This window comes from Panthera uncia, assembly GCF_023721935.1.
Source record: "Panthera uncia isolate 11264 chromosome C1 unlocalized genomic scaffold, Puncia_PCG_1.0 HiC_scaffold_3, whole genome shotgun sequence".
Taxonomy (NCBI): domain Eukaryota; kingdom Metazoa; phylum Chordata; class Mammalia; order Carnivora; family Felidae; genus Panthera; species Panthera uncia.
Window position 1 is genome coordinate 60,741,836 of NW_026057584.1, and position 16,285 is coordinate 60,758,120.

Here is a 16,285-nt window from a genome sequence, read left to right on the forward strand (position 1 = left end):
CGCAGTCGGTTAAGCGTCCGACTTCAGCCAGGTCACGATCTCGCGGTCGGTGAGTTCGAGCCCCGCGTCGGGCTCTGGGCTGATGGCTCGGAGCCTGGAGCCTGTTTCCGATTCTGTGTCTCCCTCTCTCTCTGCCCCTCCCCCGTTCATGCTCTGTCTCTCTCTGTCCCAAAAATAAATAAAAAACGTTGAAAAAAAAATTTAAAAAATAAATAAATAAATAAAATTAAAAAAAAGAAATACAGATTTGACTAGATGTTATAATCAGTTATTACAGGACAGTACTTGATAGACATGCTTGGTATAGATGCTGGAAGCCATTTTGTGTGTGTGTGTGTGTGTGCACACGCACGTGCACACACACACACAATAATATATATTATCTGTTCTTATATAAAAAGAATATCTAGAATTGTACGGGGTTTGACAGGATGGAAAAGTTAAGTGAAAGAGAGCTATGATAGGTCCTGGTGGTTGCAGAATGTTCACTGGCTGAGAGGTAAATAATCAAATCACAGACTTGTCATGGCAGCCTCTATCTAGAGAGGCCACTGTAAAAGAGGACGTCACTGGAGCTGCCACATGTGACAGGTAAATGAGAAAATGGAAGGGAACAATGTTCCGACAGAAGGAAACTAGAAGACACTATACATAGTGTTCCCTGGTGGCGACATCAACAGAAATAGATAACTGGACCCAAGACTATGTTGGTCTTCAGTGTGGTGTAAGGAGGCCTGTGACTCTAAAAGCCACTGAATCGAACAGTGACTGATTGAGCACGGTCCTGGAAGAGATGGATATGGAATAAGTGGAGTCTGCTTCAGAAAAATTAAGTTCATCTCATATATCAGGAGGTTCCAGAAATAAACTACACTAACTCAGCAACAGAAAACAAAGATGCAACCCCCCTACCCATCATCACTGTGCATCCACTCTTTGGCACTTATCTTAATCACTGTACGTTAACAGACTGCATCTTACTTATCTACATGTGTGCTTCAGAGAGCATAAGCAACTTGAAGGAAGGAAGGTGTCCCCAGCCATGCCTGGCCCACATTAGGCACTCTTTAAATTAAATTAAATTAAATTAAATTAAATTAAATTAAACGATAAATCAATGCCTAAATCATTTTCAAAAAGAAAATAAAAATGAATTCAAGGAGTAGAAATTTCTATTGTCTTACCATGTCTTATCATTTCTTCCTATTCTGCCGTAAATAACTAAAGTTCTTGAAAATTCAAAGTGTTTCAGTGCTTACATTGTGACCAACAGAGTTCTACCTGGTTCTGCTCTGGAAAGCAAATAGCAGCAAACCACGAAAAAACAGAATCAACTATACATTCCACCAGCAAGTTCAGAGGCAGCCTGAACATACTGCAACAATAATTCCCACTATGGAGCTTGGGAGATGTGTTGCACTGCACGAGATCCCATGAGAAATCTTTGGTCACTAAGCATTTTCAAATGTTAATGTTTTTAAATTCTTGGTAGTATACACAGGCGTTTGTTATATTCTTTGTATCCTTCTGTACCTAACATTGTTTACAAATTATTAACACAAACAAAAATTCTTAGGAATTCTTAATACAAAGTAGAAAATGAAGAATTTCTGATATACATTTACTACTAAAAAGTCTGATCACTCATGATTTACCAAGGAATTATCTTTCAGGGCACAAATATGGAAAACTCCTTTCTGTTTCTTCTTATTAGGTGTGATGATATAGTGCCAAGGATGGCCTCCAATCTGGAAAGCATTCTCCAGGGAGGACACCTCAAAAAGCAGTGGTGGTGAGTCTGTAGAGATGGGCAAAAGGAATTTATTAGTTTCTCTGTTCTGGTAGCCTTGGAACATTCATGATGCATGCATCATCTATGAACTTTCATTAACGAGAAATTACTATATTTAAGAAATAAAATATAATCAGGAAAGGGCTGATTGCTAAGAAAAGAGAAAGCTGGTAGGCAACAAATGTTATGCAAGAAGTCAACTTTATGTTACACGAGCAGTCTTAAGATTTCCAGTATATAAGTGATATTAGTCATAATGAATGTAACCACTTAGGACGGGTCCTGTCACAGTGGTAGCTTTATTAAAGGATGGCGACTAATACTAGTATTATCTTTAGATAAGTTAACTAGTTTAGACATCTGTTTCCAGGGCATGTGTGACCTGCAGCTGAGTGGAGATAAAAAAGTGGACCGAAGGTGCTTATGATAGCAAAAAATGACAAAGTACACCTAATAAAAACAGCTACCATTTACTAGACATCTATGTATACGATTCTGAGTTACACACAATTTCCAACTCTCATAACAATCCTACAACATAATTAGGTCTAATAATTTCCTTCAGATGTGAGGAAGAGATCTTCCATATTCCAGACTAACAGGTTATACTTAGCAAATTTTATACGAGCAGTCTTAAGATTTCCAGTATGTAAGTGATATTAGTCATAATGAATGTAACCACTTAGGACAGGTCCTGTCACAGAGGTAGCTTTATTAAAGGATGGCGACTAACACTAGTATTATCTTTAGATAAGTTAACTAGTTTAGATAAATCTAGCCATTCACTGTCTTGTAGAGACTAACACCATAAAAGAAATATCTGTTGGTGCCTTTTAGTTAGAATGTCTATTATGAAAAAGATAAGAGGGGTGCCTGGGTGGCTCAGTTGGTTGAGAATCTGACTCTTGATTTTAGCTCAGGTCATTAGTTGTCTTTGGGTCAACTAATTTTAAGTAGAGTAAAACAGATGCACTCTTACACAAGTGCGTAAGTGGAACTTTAGAATATACCAAACATTCTGTTTCGGCAAGTGGTTACTTGGGACTCTTTCTTTACCCTTTTGCTTTTAGTGTTTAATCTTTGGTTATGAGGCCAACACTGCCAGTAAAGGGGCTTGCCTTAGGAAGACCCATTCACTCAAGAGCCCTAAGTTACATATATAAGTGTGTGCTTTGGGTTGCCAGGGTGGCTCAGTTGCTTAAGCTTCCGACTCTTGATTTGGGCTCAGGTCATGATCGCATCATTTTGTGAGATCAAGCCCTGTGTTGGGCTCTGAGCTGACAGCAGGGAATCTGCTTGGGATTTTCTTTCTCCCCACCCCCCCCCCCCCCCCCTCCCCTTGTTTGTGTTCTCTTTCCAAAAAAAAAAAAAAAATCTTAAAAAAAAAAAAAAAAGAAGTGTGTGCTGTGTGCTTTATTAGACATAAAGACACTTTACTACTGGGTCCTATATATAGGAGAAAAATAATGAAAAGTGAATTCACAAACTGACAGTGCTGAGGAAGAGACAGGTATAAACATATCAAATATATTTAAAGTGCTTTTTTTAAAAAAGCTTTTAGGAAGAAAGTAATATTCTTAATATATAAAGAAGTCTTCTTAATGAGGAAAAAATGAACCCAACAGAAAACTCAGCTAAAAATGTTAGATAAATTATGAAAGAAATACAAACATCATATGTGATAATACAGTAGCTATGGAATGATGGTGGATGACAAAAAATTATAAAAAAAGAAAAAATATAATTGGAGTTTGAATTTGGGGCTAAAATTTTAAGTAGGTATGTTATAGAGAATATAAAATAGGTATTAACACTAGAAGAAAATCAATGCAAAAAGATACACTTAAAAAGAAATACTTTTCTCAGCAGTTGCTAAAAATGGCCCCAGAGTAGCAGTGGGACTCTGCTAATCACAATTCTGATGGGTCCCCAGTAACCTGAAATTTTGATCTCTAATACTATTTTCAACTAGAGTCCTAGAAGTTCTCAGAGAGTAGCTGATTCTATGTCTTGTCATGAGGAAATTTTAAGATCCTTCTGAACCATCTAGTTGTTGTGATAAAGGATATTTATAGGATGGCAGGGTAGTATTAAAAGAATAACAGAGTCAGCAAAAGGGGTTCCTACTTGCTAGACTGTGAAAAGAGAGGCATGAAAAAGAAAATAATAATAATGATTACAATGCTTTGAGTCTGTGAAAGGTCAAGCAATACTTCAGAGTTTTAATATAAATTGTACAAAATGTTGTATTGTTTATAAAAGAATAGCTATAGTAAGATTTTTCTGTAATTTTAAAATATAGGGAATATATCAGGGAAATGCAAATCAAAACCTCACACCTGTTAGAATGTCTATTATGAAAAAGATAAGAGGGGTGCCTGGGTGGCTCAGTTGGTTGAGAATCTGACTCTTGATTTTAGCTCAGGTCATGATCCCAGGGTTGTGGGATTGAGCCCTGCATCAGGCTCTGTGCTGAGTGTGGAGCCTGCTTAAGATACTCTCTCTCCCCCTGCCACCCCTCTCCCCCACTCACACTCTAAAATTAAAAAAAAACAAGATAAGAAACAATAGCAGTTGGAGAGGATGTAACGAAAAGGGAACTCTTGTGCATTGTTGCTGGGAATGTAAATTGGTGCAGCCACTAAGGAAAACAGCACGGAGGTTCCTCAAAAAATTAAAAACAGAACTACCATATGATCCAGCAATTCCACTACTGGTTATTTACCCAAAGAAGATAAAATCACTAATTTGAAAAGATATATGCACCCCTATGTTCATTGGGGCATTATTTATAGGAGTTCCTAGAGACAGAAAACAGACTGATGGTTATCATAGGGGAAGGGGGTCAACTATATGGTGAAAGTAGTAACTAGATTTACTGCAGTGGTCACTTTATAGTGTACACAAAAATTTAAAAATTTTTTTTTCTTTTTTTTTTAGGTGAAAGCAGAGTTTATTGAAGATATAGAGCAAACAGATACAGATGAACTGTCCGGGAGACTGAGAGAGGAAAGAAGCACGAGTCTCATCACTGCTTGGGGTCTGGGTTTTTTTATTGAGGATGGCAGTCTCATGTATGTGTCCTCTCAGGCATCCAAGAAATGGTTAGAACAAAGATGAGGGCTCAGGTTCTCTTCCTAGGAGCCAGGGGGTCTTGGTGTAGAGATGTCTAGCTCTCGTGGCCTGCAATGCACATATGATAGCTTTGTCCAGTCATTCTCACCTGGGCCTTCCTTAGATGTCATTTATTCTAGAGCGTCATCAACTCCTCGTCCCTTACAAGAAGGGCTAAGGCTGTTTTCATTATAAGGCATGTGTGAAGTGGGGTAGAGATGCAGGTCCTAGCAGGAAGAGAAGCCAGAAAAGAAGCAGAGGGGAAAAAACCCAGCTTTTTCTCTCATGGCATCCCCTTCAGTTTCCCTGTCTCATTCCCTGCTATGGGATTTTTATTGTCCTTATTCTTAAGGGGTGTTGAAGGGGGAAGGTCTCATCTCCTGTAGCTTCTTCAGGCTGAAAGGGATTGCAGGTCCTACCTAATGGGAGGCATAAAAATCCTGAGCTATCTCACTACAGGAAGGGCTCCTAGTTGCAGATATTTTTGAGTTGGAGGCATGCGTGAGGTCTCATCATAATAGGATGTTTCCTACAGTCATCATTGAGATAATTTGTCTGACATCTTTACGCAGAGCATGTAGTAACAATAGTCCCCATAATAAAAAAGACTAGCATAATTACTATCATAGCTAGTAGAAGTGTTTTCCACCAAGACTATCCATGTCCGCTAAACCAGGAAGAAACCCACTCACTGAGAGAATGAGAAGAGTCAGACATTGCTTTAATTTGTGTGTGCATGTCTGCTAAAACTTTTGATAGAGATTAGAGTCATCTGGGATATATACATAACATTTAGTCTCAATATTAGCATAAGTGTCTTCTTGAGCTGTAGTCAGGATATCAAGGCTTTGGAGGGCCACCTTTTGAATTTGTGGGTGACAGCATGTCGGGTTTGGCGAAAGGTGGCTACCATATGCTTGACTACAGTCTCTATTTGTAATTTTACAGGTATAGAGGTGGCTCCCGGGACAAATACGGCTAAGGAACAAAACCATCAAGAGTTCCTCTTTGCCTCACGTCTGGCCTTAATAATATTCTAACTATGAGGAATCACTGGCAAGTACAGCTGACACTAATCTAATGCTATACATCAACTTTATCTCAATAAAATATAGGTACTAATCTTATATATTTCTTCTGTTAAATAAATGTTTGCTTTAACATTTACATGTTTAATGAAAATACAAGGTACGGAACAGAGTATACAATATACTACATTTGGTGTAAGGGAGCATTTATTTATTTAAAAAAAAAAATTTTTTTTAAGATTTTTTTTTTTTTAACGTTTATTTATTTTTGAGACAGAGAGAGACAGAGCATGAACGGGGGAGGGGCAGAGAGAGAGGGAGACACAGAATCGGAAGCAGCCTCCAGGCTCCCAGCCGTCAGCCCAGAGCCCGACGCGGGGCTCGAACTCACTGACCACAAGATTGTGACCTGAGCTGAAGGTGGACACTTAACAGACTGAGCCACCCAGGCGCCCCAAGAAGGTAACATTTAAAGAATACATATGCATGTTTGCTTATTTAAAAAAAAAAAAAATTTTTTTTTTACATTTATTTATTTTTGAGAGACAGAGAGAGACAGAGCACAGGCGGGGGAGGGGCGGAGGGAGAGGGGGACACAGAATCCGAAGCAGGCTCCAGGCTCCGAGCTGTCAGCACAGAGACTGACACGGGGCTCAAACCCACAAACCATGAGATCACGACCTGAGCCGAAGTCGGATGCTTACCTAACTGAGTCACCCAGGCGCCCCTGCATGTTTGCTTATTTTTATGAAAAGAAACAACAGAGGCATAACCTAGAAACTAAAAATAATGATTACTTATAGGGGCAGGGTGGAATTGGGGGAGGGAAGTAACAGAATGGAAGGACTTTTATGGATGGCAGCAAAGTTTCTCAGACTATATCTTTTTATATAGTTTTGACCATTAAAACATACACATTTTACAACTTCAAGAATAAAGTCAAAAGGGAAAAATATAAACCTAAAATTGAAAAACTAAAACAAATGAACCTAATTACATAAAATTGGTAACCTAATGACACAGAAAAATAATTTCAAGCAATCTTTGAACACATTACTCTGATAGTACACTTATTGGGCTGTACACTAAGGACAAAAGGAACTGCAGAGAAATCTTAACCTTCACACTGTACTTTAGTTTTCAGTAGTAGCATTGATATGGCAATTTTAAGATTATCACATATATATTATAGGATAAAGTTTCACTAGGAATCAAGAAGTTCAGTGGGAGCCAAAAGAAATACAAATATAAAATCAAAGAAGAATTGGGGCTCCTGGGTGGCTCAGTCGGTTAAGCATCCAACTTCGGCTCAGGTCATGATCTCACGGCTCATGAGTTTGAGCCCCGCACTGGGTTCTGTGCTGACAGCTCAGAGCCTGGAGCCTTCTTCAGATTCTGTATCTCCCTCTCTCTCTGTCCCTCCTCCACGTGCATTCTGTGTCTGTCTTTCTCTCTCTCTCTCTCTCAAAAAAAAAAAAAGTTAAAAAAAATCAAAGAACAAATTTAGAAATACGAGGATGAACTAAAAGGTTTTTAATATATTTCCCAGCTCTGTTCACCAAAAATAAAGACACCCAGATGCATTGAGCACAACTAGATCTTGGTCTATGTTTTGGGTTGAAATGTGCCCCTCAAAAAGATATGTCGAACCCCTAACCCCTGGTATTGGTGAATATGACTTTATTTGGAAACAGGGTCTTTGCAGAGATCATGCTGGATAAGGGTGGGTCCTAAAACCCATGACTGGTGTTCTTATAAGGAGAGAGAGAGATTTGAAGACAACAGAGTGAAGAAGGCCATGTGAAGACAGGCAGAGTGGGCAGCAATGCTGCCACAAACCAAGAAATGCCAAGGATTGTCAGCAACAACTAGAAGCCAGAAGAAGCAAGGAAGGATTCTTTCCTAGAGCCTTCAGAGGACCTGAGGTGGTCTCTGGCAATGCTTTAATTTCAGACTTCTAGCCTCCAAAGCTGTAAGAGATTAAATTTCTGTTGCTTAAAGCTATCAGTTTGTGGTGTTACAGCAGTCCTAGCACACTAACACAGTCAATGAGGGTGTTCTCTCCTTGTCACATCGAGGACAAGGAAAGTAAAAGGTAAACCTAGGATACATTATTGTTCCAGAAGAGCAAGGGAATTCCCCAAGACTCTTGGGGTATGTCAAAATGGAGTTCTCACTGGCCAAATTTGGGGCAATTTGAACATCATGAAGAATAATGACTGTAACTATATAATTTTGGATAGATGGAAATCCATGAATCCACTGTGATTATATATGTGTGCTGACCTCTAAAATATTTTGCCACCTTGGACGTGACTATTAACACCAAATCCTTGCTTGAATACTGATACTTAAAGAGAAAGAGTAAGTATTTACCTTGACTTTTTAGGAGGAATTACAGTTCATCCCTAGGTGATGAGTGAAAGTTTTTATTTACAGAAAAATGTCAGTTATTAAAGGTAGAAGGAATGACAGAATCTTTTCAAATGGCCATTCTGCCACCCACAATGACATAATTGATTCAAGCATTACTAGTTATCTGTAATCACAGAAAATTAAAAACAACCTAAATGTCCAAAGCAGTGAACTGGTTCAACAAATTCAAAGTTCATCCATAGAATGATACACAGGTCAAGTTCTTAAAACTTCAAGGAGCTGTGTGTGTGGGTGTACATGCATACACATGGAACCACATTTTGGTGAAGGTAATGTAGGCACCACATTCAAAAAGTAGCACAAGATACAAAATGAAAAATAAGTCTTCCTTTCATCTGTATCCCTCAGAGGAAACTACTGTTTATCAGGTTTTTGTGTGTCCTTCCATATATTCCAAGCAAATCTAAAAGTATATGCTCATGTGTACATTTTTAACATGTGAATACAAATTCTTTATACAAATGAAGCTTTTTATGTACAGTTTTACACTCCTTTTTATCATTTATTAATATATATTGGGAGTTGCTCTGCAACAATACAAAAAAATTCTTTCTTTGTAACACTTAAATTTATGATACGGCCAAACAATGAAATAATATTAGTGTCACCTATCAATTATACATTGTTTCTAACCACTTGCTATTAGAAATAATGTTACACTTGTACATTTGTCATTTTTGTACACATATGAATGTATCTGGTATAAATTCCTAGACATGGAAATGTTCAAGGAGTATATATATTTAAAACTTTGCTGCATATTGACAAACTGTCCTCCACAAATGACTCCAACAATAAATGACTATAGTTTTATATAGTTTTATATTCTTATATACTTCTATACTGTACTTTTAACAACCCCATTAGTAACTTTTTGATAGCTGAAAACCTGAAAAGATGTATCTTAGGATAATTTTAATTTACATTTCTCTTCTCAGTGATGTTGGGCTTTGCCTTCTGCTAGTTAAATGCCAAGCAAGACTCAGTATCACTAGGTGTTCAGTTCAATGAATAACTGATAGATTTTGCCAATACCTATTCAGTAGCAAGGAATAAGCTATATAGAAGTAAAATGAATTGAGTTTATAATTAAATTATGAGAAAACACTGGATGATTACAATAAATAACTATTTATATGACCACTTATTTTTTAAGGTGAAAAAAATGCTACATAGTAGCCATACCTGTGATTTTAATATTACAAGGAATGCCAAAAGGAGCCTCTCCTACAGTTCCAGCAGTCCCACCCCATCTGCATGCACACCCTAAGTCAAGTTTCTGTTGCATGAACTAAAAACAAAACAAAACAAACAAAAACGGTGGCTTTAGCACCCACTTATTTGCTGTCTGGAGAGAGAAAAAATTAAATTCACATGTATCTGACAGAGAAAATGTCTTTATTTAAAGGGCCTTTCTATTTATCCTCCCACCCTTTTTTAAACGTTACTTTGTCTTTCTGCATTTGTACAGTTTTGTAGAGTTGAAATCTACACAAGTGCCTTACTCTAAAGCATCTCATTAAAAAAAAATCATACCTCAGTCCAAAATTCAAGTTATTATAATATGGCAAATTTCAGGCTTCTGTACCTGTTCAATGATGGCTTGGAAGCTATAGAGTCTGACCAGTCCTGAGCTGTACATCACAATCAGTATCCCATGAGACAAGGTAGCATCTGTAACGTTCCCGAAAATCTGAGGGGAAAGGCAGATATCACCTGAGAAAAGACCAGAAGGCCAATCCTCTTGAGTGTTCACAGTGGTTTGTGCTTTGCTTAATATTCAGGTCACTACAACATCACTGCCGCCTAGTATTATAACTTAATTATAATTTAGAGACCTGAAGTTAAGGTGTCATTAGGGTGGTAGGCCACTGGAGTCTCAAACTGGAACACTAATGGGAGTGTAGCATATAACCTTCAAAATGATTCAGCAGCATTAATTTGCCTCATCCATTTGCTTTACAGTTTTGCCAATATCTTTTAATAGCAAATCCTATTCTGGGGCGCCTGGGTGGCTCAGTTGGTTGAGCGACCGACTTCAGCTCAGGTCATGATCTCACAGTCCGTGAGTTCGAGCCCCGCATCAGGCTCTGTGCTGACAGCTCGGAGCCTGGAGCCTGCTTTGGATTCTGTGTCTCCCTCGCTCTCTGCCCCTCCCCCGCTCATGCTCTGTGTCTCTCTGTCAAAAATAAATAAACATTAAAAAAAATTTAAAAAACCCAACAAATCCCATTCTTCATGGACGTAGGCATACACTGAGACCATCTAATTCTACCATACAGGATATGCATAGTAAATATAGAGACCTATTCTTCATGCTAAAATGTTACTTATAAAGAGACAGTTTTCAGCTAGAAGGGAAAAGATTGGCTCTGAGAAAGTACTTCTAATGAGAAACAGCCAATTCCAGAATTTTATTATTACTTTGTTCTTTAAATATCTAACACAGCTAGGTGTTTTAGTCATATAAAACCCAAACATGTTAAAGACCAAGCCAACACCTATAGAGACATTTAGACCGGCTAACCTTGAGTAAAGCTTTGGTTCTTTGTTCCCTTTCTGTTTTTGTTCTATGCAACGGATCCTGTCATAATCCTCCACAGAGCTCTGACAAAGAACTTGATTCTGTGCCTATTTTAATATTTACAAAAGCCAACATAGACAAATTTTCATAGCAATGAAAGAACAAGTAGAAATTAAGTGAAAATCTGTTTCTGTTTCTAATTACTTAGTGAAAATTTACTACCCCAATAAATAGCTTAAAGTACATTCTAAGCCAGCCCATGGGTAGTCTTTTATACATGGTAAGTGAAAGATACGCTTCAATTCCAACTAACCCTAATCAAAACCAAATCCCTCCAATGATTATTGTAGGCATGTAAAAATAGATAGAAACAATTTATGACTTAGCTAAGTGTTCATTCCTGTTTTGGACTGTAATAAGCATACACAATTACTTAATCCACGAGCACAAAGAAAACAATTAAATTCGTAAGTTATGTTTTTTGTCATCTCTTAGAAGGATAATTATGCTTTCTTTGCTTTGATCTTGACTAGCTCATAATTTTTTATTGGCGGATCCTGGTTTCCCACTTTGAAAAAGAAGACTTGTGTAATTCAAACATATTTTCAAATAATGAGTGCTATAATAAAGTAGCCACTCTATTTTAAAATTTGGTTCATACTTTGGAGTCAACTCTACTTTCTAATTCCAGTTTCTGCATTCACTTAGGATTTGGTTAATTTCCTAGTGGAATACATCATACATTACAAAGTTGTAAACTACTCAAAGTGCCTGGCACAAAGCCAAGAATGAACAAGTAATGATACTATTCATTTGCCTTTATGTAGTTTAGTATACTATGCTTTTACAAAAATTTTTTAACATGTTCATCTTATTTGCTAATGACTATTAGCGGACTCTGAAGATCTGCTTCAGTAATACTTAATTAAAGACTAGTAGAATAGACGAATAAATAACTATCCCCCCAGACTAAGTAACAATTTTTAAATGGAAAGTAGCTATTGATTCTTTTACTCAAAGGAAGTATGTCCTTTCTTTCCTCCCATATCATGGCCTATAAATCAAGAACAATGACAAGAATAAAACCTAAAACTGAATGAGTTGGAAAACTCACATATTTAATTTATAAGGCTGTTTCTGTATCATAAAACAAGTTTTAGATCTATACCTTGCAATTAAAATGAGGCTTTTTGTTTAGCTTTTCACCTTCCTAATGGTCATTTTAAATGAGCTTTGGAATATCCCTCTGCAAAAAACCACCTTCCTCATTTCATAATTTTGTAAAGTAGTGGTTTGTTAATGACACCAAAGGTAATTCAACACTATGCACTTGAATGGCATAAAAACATGTAGAAAGAGGAAGGAATGATTAGACTTTCTTCCTAAATGAAACATTCTCATGTGTTTTGATATGAAACAAGCTAGATCAGAAAGCTTTTTATAATTAGGGGAACACTTGCAATCAAATGACTTAATAAAACAAATAATTAACCAACGGCATCCGATCTTTTATAAAAAAGTTAATATTGCAATTAAATCAGAAGTAAGTTCTTACCTTCTTGCTGATCTCCAGAATCCCTATGAGTGAAAAAGGTAAAACATGGAACACTGCAAGGTACAGCAAAATAGGCTGTTGAATGCCTGCCTACAAGGAAAGATTAAATTATAGGCAGCTCTCAAAAGAACTTCAGAAACACTGTTTTCATGAGTTGAAAACATCCATCTATCCTAGCATACAGTTATGTGGATGTTTTCAATTCATGAAAACCTCCGTCTACATTGCAAAGTTACTTAAACAGGAAGGCATATGTGTTCAAAATAAGTCCATTAAACCTTTAGCCCTTCAACACACATGCACATACACACAAAAATCTATAAAAGTAAACCTAACAGTAAACATTTAACAATGAAACATATTTTACATACTGTACAAAAACATTTTATCTACTGCATAACAAAATACACTTTCCATATTACAATTACAGCATAAATATATATTTATAATATCTACCATATACCATATAATTAAATTGTTATTATTATACATATATTATGGTATATTAATGTAGTATAAGTTATATTGTAAGTTGGAGTTCTAATAATAAAGACCTTAATCAAAAGACACATAGTTATGGTCGTATCACCTGAAAGTAGCATTACGCTGACATGTCTACGTGAGATGAGAAGAAATTATCAACAGTTAAAGCTTGAATGATTTTTCTGTTTGGAAAAGATAGCTCCCTCACTTTGAAGAACAAGGTTCAATTTCTTTCCACTATGGAATGTAAAATAATCTGTTGTACTTCTCCAGAGTGGCTTAAAGGGTATTTCTTAAGCTCGTGATAAACAACTTTTATACCATTTTTCAGAAATCAAAGATCATTAGTTCTTTCACAACAAATTTGCAGACAATTTATCCATTCCATTAATGCTTAAGATTTATTTATTGATACTTAAAGATGTCTACCTGCCGGGCCAATGCTGAACATTTGTTTTGAGCTGACTTGACTGCAATGACTTCTTGAGGAGTGTCCCAGCTCAAATATCTTATAAAAGAATGAGGAGAAGGTTATTCATTGGGGTCAGTTTCTTTATAATCAAAATATAATAGTATTTTCTAAATAGTTCTTTAGTTATTTAAATTATAAAACAAAGTAATTTATTTTAAAACAAAAACAACTTAAAATTTCCCTCTAGATCCTTATGCAATAACTCCTATTTAAAAAAAAATACATATATATATATATATATATATATATTTAACTTTAATCCTTCTAGAGTGTCAGTGAATAAACTCTGTGTTTGATCAAACAGTATTCAAAACTTAGAAAACAAAAAACTATTCCTGCTTTAAAATGGAAGTTACAAAAAGCATTAAAAATGTTACTTTCACATTCTGCATGCATTATTCACTCCAAATACACACACACACACACACACACACACACACACACCTGTATAGGTGTGTGTGTGTGTGTGTATATATATATATATATGAAATTTAAAAACTACTAGTTAAAATAACAGTTTTTAGGGACATCTGGCTGGCTCAGTCAGAAGAGCATGTGACTTGATCTCAGGGTTGTGAGCTTAAGCCCCACATTGGATGTAGAGATTGCTTAAAAACAAACAACAACAAAAATACTTCTTAGATTGTACTAGGCAGATATTTAACTGAAACAGAGTAACCTTCAGGAAAATCAACCATGAAGTACAACCTACATATAAAATACTATTTGCAGAAGGGAAATTAGGAACACCTGGGTGACTCAGTGGGTTAAGTGTCTGCTCAGGTCATGATCTCACAGTTCATGAGTTTGAGTCCTGCGTCAGGCGCTGGGCTGACAGTTCAGAGCCTGGAGCCTGCTTCATTGGGATTCTGTGTCTCCCTCTCTTTCTGCCCCTCCCCTGGTTGCGCTCTGTCTCTGTCTCTGTCTCTCTCTCAAAAACAAACACTTAAAGTTTAAAAAAGATGGGAAATGAAAACGGGAGAGGGGTGGTACCTGGCTGGTTCAATTGGTAGAGCATGTGACTCTTGATCTCAGGGTTGTGAGTTCAAGCCCCACGTTGGGCATGGAGCCTACTTAAAAAAAAAGGGTGGGGGTGATATCTGCCAACTATTACAGGTTAGTTACTTAAGAGTGATACAACAATAAATGATAAAAGGTCTGTTATCCTCAGACCTTCAAAGGTACTCATGAGGAAAGAAAAATAGAATAGGTTTATAAATTGAGATCCAGGTATACAATGGTAAACTAAAAAAAAAAAGCTTGAAATTTCCTGGGCCACAAGTCTCAAATTTATTTGATAGGCTTATATTTACATATGTATATATATATAAATAAGATCTTGAGTAATAAAGCCACATTTAATACCTGAATTTGCAATATGAAGCAAGATATATTTTCTCAAGGACTTTTCCAGTAGTTGCTGATATGCGAAATAGCCAATTATGTGCAGTCAGTGCTATGAGTGAGGATTTATAATCTGATGGATTGGGAAGTATTTCCCCCTAAAAAAATAAATAAATAAAAATCAAGGTGTAAAAATGAAACCGGCTGGTCATGAACAATCTGCAGTAATCTATGTCCAAAGAAACTAGCTAAAACCTTAAAGAAATAGCTATGTAAAACCAAAGAGGAAATATTAAATGTACAAATAGAGAATTAAGACAAGGAAAGAAAAGACTGTAGGTTATTATTTTCATCATTAACTTATTGAGTTTATTCACATAAAGTGCTTAGACAGTACCTGAAATAATTTATTATTTATTGTTATTTATCATTAAGTAATTCAACAAGTGTAAGCCAATCATCATCATAACAATAGGAGTATTACTAACAATGCTGTTGTGATAACAATGATAACAACAATAACAGTTCTTAAAACCATAAGAATTAATAGTCATCTGCTAAAGGGGCAGCTGGGTGGCTCAGTCAGTTAAGCATCTGACTTAGGCTCAGGTCATGACCTCCTAGCTCATGAGTTCGAGCCCTGCTGACAGCTTAGAGCCTGCAGCTTGCTTCAGATGCTGTGTCTCCATCTCTCTGCCCTTTCCCTGCTTGTGCTCTGTCTCTCTCTCTCAAAAATAAACATTTTAAAAAATTTAAAAAACAATAAAAAGAGTCATCTGCTAGAATAGATGTTTCTTTGTTCTAAGACTGTCTTTTTGACAGAAGTCAAAATGGCAAGAGGGCAAATTGTTCCATGATTCACTGCAGCTCTACTCTTATTAATTAATTTTTTTTTTTTAACGTTTATTTATTTTTGAGACAGAGAGAGACAGAGCGTGAACGGGGGAGGGTCAGAGAGAGGGAGACACAGAATCTGAAACAGGCTCCAGGCTCTGAGCTGTCAGCACAGAGCCCGACGCGGGGCTCGAACTCACGGACCGTGAGATCATGACCTGAGCCGAAGTCGGACGCTTAACCGACGAGCCACCCAGGCGCCCCTGCAGCTCTACTCTTAACCCAAATGAAAAGCTAGAATGCAGAATCAAGGCAGCCAAAGAAAAACAGAAGATGGACCTGGTTTTAAAGATATCCTCTGTTGGTGGCTGGGTTGGTTAAGTGTCTGACTCTTGATTTTGGCTCAGGTCATCTCATGGTTCATGAGACTGAACCCCATGTCAGGCTCTGCACTGACAGCGTGGAGCCTGTTTGAGATTCTCTCTCTCCCCCTCTCTCTCTGCCCCTTCTGTGGTCTCTCTCTCTAAAATAAATAAAATAAACTTTTTAAAAAAAGATGCCCTCTGTTGTTAGTGCATTACCCCCCAAAAAGGGAGGTAATGGCTATTTGGGCATACCTGCCACTGATCAGCTGCCACAAGGTGGAAGTCTAAGGCAGGAAAAGAAAGAGAAGCAAAGAGTTCTACTTTAATTTGTAAAATAA

At 36.9% G+C, this 16,285-nt stretch overlaps 1 protein-coding gene across 4 annotated transcripts in view; it reads right to left on the bottom strand.

Moving 5' to 3' along the window:
- DCAF17 (DDB1 and CUL4 associated factor 17) overlaps window positions 1-16,285 on the bottom strand; it is a 36,554-nt gene that overhangs the window by 13,771 nt on the left and 6,498 nt on the right. For 2 of the 4 annotated variants that reach the window (XM_049615538.1, XM_049615537.1), the window contains exons 4-9: window positions 14,770-14,906; window positions 13,362-13,440; window positions 12,450-12,539; window positions 9,959-10,063; window positions 9,556-9,661; window positions 1,656-1,798 (exon numbers count right to left, since the gene is read on the bottom strand). In XM_049615538.1, coding sequence (XP_049471495.1) covers window positions 1,656-1,798; window positions 9,556-9,661; window positions 9,959-10,063; window positions 12,450-12,539; window positions 13,362-13,440; window positions 14,770-14,906 — 660 coding nt within the window. The remainder of the gene's footprint in view (window positions 1-1,655; window positions 1,799-9,555; window positions 9,662-9,958; window positions 10,064-12,449; window positions 12,540-13,361; window positions 13,441-14,769; window positions 14,907-16,285) is intronic. The other 2 variants (XM_049615539.1, XM_049615540.1) reach the window with 2 other exon arrangements.